The 6,097-nt window shown below is 33.1% G+C and overlaps 1 protein-coding gene across 1 annotated transcript; it reads right to left on the bottom strand.

Moving 5' to 3' along the window:
- Window positions 1-411: 411 nt before the first annotated feature.
- On the bottom strand, window positions 412-4,560 carry LOC132758890 (aquaporin-8-like). Its single transcript, XM_060750597.1, has 5 exons — window positions 4,435-4,560; window positions 3,093-3,409; window positions 2,675-2,801; window positions 693-934; window positions 412-527 (listed from the first exon to the last, which is right to left on the bottom strand). Exons 2-5 carry the CDS (start codon window positions 3,320-3,322, stop codon window positions 503-505), a joined length of 624 nt encoding a protein of 207 aa, XP_060606580.1. The 5' UTR covers window positions 3,323-3,409; window positions 4,435-4,560; the 3' UTR covers window positions 412-502.
- Between the last annotated feature and the right edge of the window lie 1,537 nt (window positions 4,561-6,097).

Below are 6,097 nucleotides of genomic sequence, written 5' to 3'. Positions count from 1 at the left end.
AAAGTGAACAGACGGACGGACGGAAGGACGGACGGACAAGGGGAAATCGAAAAGCCCGCCACTAAAGTGGGGGCACAAAAAGAATAAAGGATGGTTATCATTATATATCGGAGAAGATTTGCAATTGTGAAATATCTAGCTATCTTAGTTACGCCCCCTAGTACAAATCAGCCTCGTGTAGGTACTGAATTTCATTGACATTTGATAAACTTCTTTTTATCTATTTTAGAGATAAATATCTAATGTTTGGAATTCTTTTTCGCGCATGTAATAGAATCTTCACAATACGGTTTCATTACCAGCAGCATCTTCATATTGATTATTAATTGGTTGAATCAAGTCTACACTAAGAGTTATAAATTGTCATTAAACTTACTTGTGTACAAAGGCTGCAAGTAACGCACCGAGGGATTGACCTATCCAGTAATATATAGTGGTATGTCCAGGCGTTGTTTAAAACAGGCTGATGCCACGATGGCCGGCCCGAGAGCTCTTGCTGGGTTCATAGAGGCACCGTCAGCATGCCCCTTAAATACAAATCGTTTAAAGGTTATTGATGTTTATATATGAAAGTATGAACAGTGCGCATAATTAACATGATGATCACTAGGATATCATAAGTTAATTTTTTTATGATAAACAATAAAATTCTATCAAATATTCTATTTCTTTGAAAGGGAAACAATTCCTACCCAGCCATAATGTCGACAACAACAGCAAATCCTATAGCCAGAGGAGCCAATTTTGTTTTAGTTCTAGCATTGACAGCTGTCATTAGCACTGTAAACACAAGCACAGTTGTCAGCACCATTTCAATAAGTAGACCCCAACCAGGCTCGACATCCTCCACAGTTTTCATCCCGACATCTTCAAATTTATTTAGATGATGAACTCCACCCCCTATTTTAGAATATTCCACCTTCGGTAAAGTTCCCTGAAAATCAATGATTAGTTATCATCATTAGGCGTGTATACGATAACTTAATAAAAGCACCTACAAATAAATTTACATTGTCATTACATTGTCAATGCTTTTATGTATTCGATTGCATTTGACATTATTTAAGTTTTCAATTTTTTAATATAAACTTGACACTATCTTTGATAAAACTTGACATTATCTAAGCTTACACTTGACATTGTCTGGGATTGACCTAAGATAATCTGGCAAAAACCAGGTTTTTTAAAATGTAACTTTGCTGGGAACCAATTGGGACAAACCCTTGGGTTGAAATTTGACCTCACGTATTTTCACTTGGACATTGTGTGGGAGAAATTTACTAAACTTAGATGGCACTTGACATTAATCTACATTTCTACGTTTCACCAAAATTAACATACTTATTAAATATACACATGAATTGCTGCACTGGACATAAAATTTATATTATTATTTTACGTTGAAAGATTAAAAGGCCCATATAATTGTATTAGTTTTTAATAATGAAAATAGGAAGACATACATAAAACGTATAAAGTTTAGGGAGAAAATTACACTTTTGGTAACTTCTCATGAAAAAAAGGGCACAATCCGTTTGTGTTAAAATTTGCATAAAATGATATTTTAAATAATAAGATAAATATTGAACATATTCATCAATATTCTCCCAATACCACCACTAATTTATACAGTCCAGACTGTTAAAGATCTATCTGGAGTACCGATTTACTGATGGGAGAAACACGCTGCATGACAACGACCTTCTTTATGAAAAAATAAATTTCATATATAATTTTTATTTAAATTCATCACAAATCATTTCATAAGTATGTTAAACTTATAAAATATATATCATCAATCAATCATAAGTTGCTTTTACATTCACCCATGCATATCTTTAGATGCATATTTTAGCGAGCGTGACAGCGTGTGTGCATAAAATCAAGAAGAGATTGAAAACTTAATAAATATATGGTAAATTTTACAGGTAGTTCTCGTTTTTCAACATTTTAAGACAGATTTTGTAAACTGTGATTTCATTTAGATGAGGCGTTAGCACGTGTCTGAATCTTGAAATTTCGTTAGTTATATAATATAGAAATATAAACCATTACATATCGAGTTAGTAATAGAAAGAGCACCGAAACACGGATGTTATCTGATTTGTACGAGGGGGCGTAGCCCCCGAGTATTAATCAGATTGCCGAGAATTTGATGTTCTTTCTCCTTATTATCATAGTCAAACATAAAAACACGTTCCCTGTTGTCACAATATGAAATCCCGGGAAAAAGTAACCAATTAACGAGCATCTGAATATGATATTTCTGTCGCTTTCCCTTCCTCTTCCGTCACAATAAGTAAACCCCAGCAAAAAATGAGTCAATAAATGGGCATTCTCTGGAGAGCGGGTAACTAATACCTGCACTCCAGTTAACGCACAGTGCATGTATATGATTTAACTCTGACACATTTTCAACAGGAAGGTACCCAAACTATGATACAATTTCCCTTTAAATAAGGTGATGACATTGAAATAATGCATCTCAAACACGTGTACATAGATAGATGACAATTCCTCACATACCCTGAATGATCCAGTCACACACACATGACTCGTAATACAATCATGTATAGACAGTTTAAAATTATTTATTGATATGATGATATAAATAAAAAAAATGCCCATATCTAAAGGATTTTTCAGTAAATTTCAACTTTCAATAAATACTTGCCCTAACAAGCGAAGCCCCAAGAATACCGCCTAATATTTGTCCAACGAAGTAACCTGGGGCTAGATATACGGGCAGACCACCGGCTAGCGTCACTCCTAAAGTTACTGCAGGATTAAAATGACCACCACTGAAAAAAATAGACATAGATTCATATACAAGTGTTTGTACAGTTTTCATTCAACCGGACTATAATCTTGACAAGTTCATATTGCTGAATATATGGCTATAAAAATGTACAATAATCTTTTTCATTGTTTTGATTTCACTGGTGTTGTCTGAAAATTATGTAGATTTTCCTGTATTGATTCCTTAATATTTTAACTTGCCTTGGTCGTGAAACTAAATGTGTTTTAACGTAATTGTGTATAAAATAAACTAGCAGAATACACTATGTTCATACCACAGATAAATGACTTACCTTATTTCTCCTAACCCCATAATCAGTATCGCAATAGTTAAACCATGTCCTAGTGCTGCATTAACTAACTGACCACTGACCAGTGAACAACATCCCACAAATACAAACAATGTCACACCAACTGTTTCTGCTAATATTGGTCGCAATATTCTGTCAAAAACTGACGGTTCATGTCCCCGTGGCTCCGATGTGGAATCATTCTTATTGATCAAATATTCTGTATCCGCCATTATAGGTCTTAGTAAGTGTTCCTTTGTCTACAAATTATGAGTGATTAGTCTGTATCTTCGTTGTCTGGATTATCAGTTTCACATGTCCTGGATGATTTTTAAAATTAAGTCATTATATAGATTAAAATAGTCACATTAACATCATGCGAGATTTATATCTGATAAAGTCATATGCCTCCAATCTACCGGTACTAGTTAATTTTATATACACTACTATATACTGTGTTCTATATACCTGTACATTTACCTATGTGTGTATAATAAATGATCAATAACACGAATATAAGTTGTAGTACAGTGTAGTGAGCGGATAGTTTGTTAAAGGCACACCACTGAGGTCAACTATAGCATTGCACTTTAAAGCAGCAAGCCTCCAGATTCATGTTGATTTTCATGAAAATTTTGGAAATGTATTTAAAAGTAAAATATTGTGAGGTGACCAAATAAAGTAATTAACATATTGCAATCGGCACTTACAATCCGCAAAAAATACCAAAAAGAGGTAAATATATGCTAAATCAGCCCTTACTGCGTTAGTAGCGCAGTAGAAATATGATGATAAATACTAAAACACCAGTCTTAAACCGCACGTGCATTCTAAATATAACTTGAATCTTAAATGTTTTTTAACTTTCTTAAAATTTCAGTACATTTTTCTCAATACTTATTTTCTTGAAATATTTTGGCTCATCTGGAGGCGTGCATTTTTAAATAGAAAGAGAAAGGTACACTAAAGATATTTAGGAAATATAATCAGAAATAATTTGAAAATCGTAATTTTGTGTTATTTGTAGCCTGATTAAAAAGAAAAGCGTTGCAACGCTTTACAATTTTCCGACATTACAATAAGAATAATTGTTCTGGTACAACGTAGTGAGCGAATGATCTGAAAGTTTGCATAAAATGGAACATTAATCTTGAAAATTTATTTTCAGTCCCGTCATACAAAATATCCTCAGTGAAGCCCCTTTAAACGATACTTTATGTCAAAGGAGGATTTCATCAACTAATTAATTAAAAACAATAATTCCGATTTTTAACAAAGACGCCGTGATATAAATAATAATGAACTACACATAAAATGATAAACATAATATAAATGATCAACTTACAGTTAAACGTCAATACTTCATATTCGGTGTCCTCCTGAAATAACGTATGTACATGTGTTAAAGAAGCCTTATCTTATCAAACCCTAACAACCCTTATAACTGTATTTATATGGTGATAGTAAAACTTTAGTACTGTGTTAACGTTGGCATGGCTATACACAAATAAAATTATTTGGTTGCAGTTCATTAACAAAATGTCATATACATTATATGTAGCCAATCCGAAGGCATATAGAAGCACATAAGTTTTTGCTAATTATATATATAATATTTTTAACTTTAATTATGACCGATGAGAGATCTTCATTTCAATTATATATATATATCACCTATGTTCTCTAAATTTAAATCCCATTTAATTTTTAAAAATCCCCATTATTTTTTTTTCCCCAATTTCCCATAAATTTGATAGCTTTTCCCAAACTGTTTTTCTGGGGTGGTTTTAATTCCCCCAAAACATTTTCCACTAGTAAATTTAAAATTTAATTTATTAAAGTTTTCCACTACCCAAAATCTTCATTTCTCCCCCACGCTGTCCCCGGGCCCGACCCAAATTCTCCCAACCGCCTTCTTCCCATTTAAATTCCCAAAATAAAAAGGTTGACAAGCTTTAAAAAAGTTTAATTTGTTTTAAATTGATTAGACATTTTTATTTTTTCTTAACTATGTTTTAAAAATCTGCCCCCAAATCTTTTTAAAAATTTATTTCAATAAAAAACCAAAATTTAGTAAAATTTTCAGTTTGAAATTTCTGATATTAACCCCATTACCGCATGAGCATATTGTGAAAAATGGCCATTTTCATTGAAAACTGAAAAGCCTCATGTAACAAGTTCAAACTGCTATGAAATTATAAAAAATGCTTCAGTACTGTAGAAACATGGCACACATGTTGACTAGACCATAGCCACTGTAACAGACGTCTCAAAATTGCATTGTTTTCTTTTCCATCAAAACTAATTTCAAAGTGCTGCAACTTCTCAATGTATTGTGATAGAGTGAAAGGCTTTTCAGTGTTGGTTACACGTTACCTTACGATCGACCTGAGGCCATTTGTAGCTTGTCACATGTCCGAAATTTTTCTTCAATCCCCCGAAACACAAGGGGGCACATCCCCCTTCTGGCAATCCCGTGAAATACCTTTTTGATAGGGGCGGTGCCGAAAAAGTGCTCACTTTTTTATCAACATTTCTCAAACGAAAAACAGTGTATGGGGCTTAAATTGGGAGGCGAAAAGCCGTCAAAACATGTCTATATGAGGTTAAAGGTTAATAAAAGTAATTGTAGTTATTGTTATAGACAAAAAATGTCAGCGCAGTTTTGTAAAATCATTTTAATACATGCATGTATGTGAATAATAATAAGATTAATAAGTTGTTCAGGATTTCTATTGTACCCGCGTATACTTCTTCTATACTGTAAGCGGAAGTAATACGTCATAAGGGGGCAGGGGACATATTCGAATGATGGCCCCGGTCAAATTTTTTTATAACTCAGACATGGTGTTTTGAAGGTACTGATAACTTCTGATATTTCTCTGTCATTGTATTTCATTCTTGTTTGTGTGTAGGAAATGAGAAGTATTTTTGGGTTTTTACCTGAAACTAAGCATTTTGGTAGCTTTATATGTATTTCCGAATGGAGGTGAAAAAGTTAAAAATCA

This window comes from Ruditapes philippinarum, unplaced genomic scaffold, assembly GCF_026571515.1.
Source record: "Ruditapes philippinarum isolate M1 unplaced genomic scaffold, ASM2657151v2 ctg1180_1_1_1_1, whole genome shotgun sequence".
NCBI classification, from domain to species: domain Eukaryota; kingdom Metazoa; phylum Mollusca; class Bivalvia; order Venerida; family Veneridae; genus Ruditapes; species Ruditapes philippinarum.
Note: the sequence above shows the minus strand (reverse complement) of the source record. Positions and strands in the feature narration are given on the sequence as shown.

Bases quoted from the DNA above. Each gene is read 5' to 3' on its own strand.
- LOC132758890 (XM_060750597.1), bottom strand. From the start codon at position 3,322: ATGGCGGATACAGAATATTTGATCAATAAGAATGATTCCACATCGGAG. The intron at 935-2,674 runs GCAAGTATTTAT...ATTGATTTTCAG, and splicing joins TTGGGGCTTCGCTTGTTAGG to GGAACTTTACCGAAGGTGGA. The intron at 528-692 runs GTAGGAATTGTT...TTTGTATTTAAG, and splicing joins GTTGTCGACATTATGGCTGG to GGGCATGCTGACGGTGCCTC.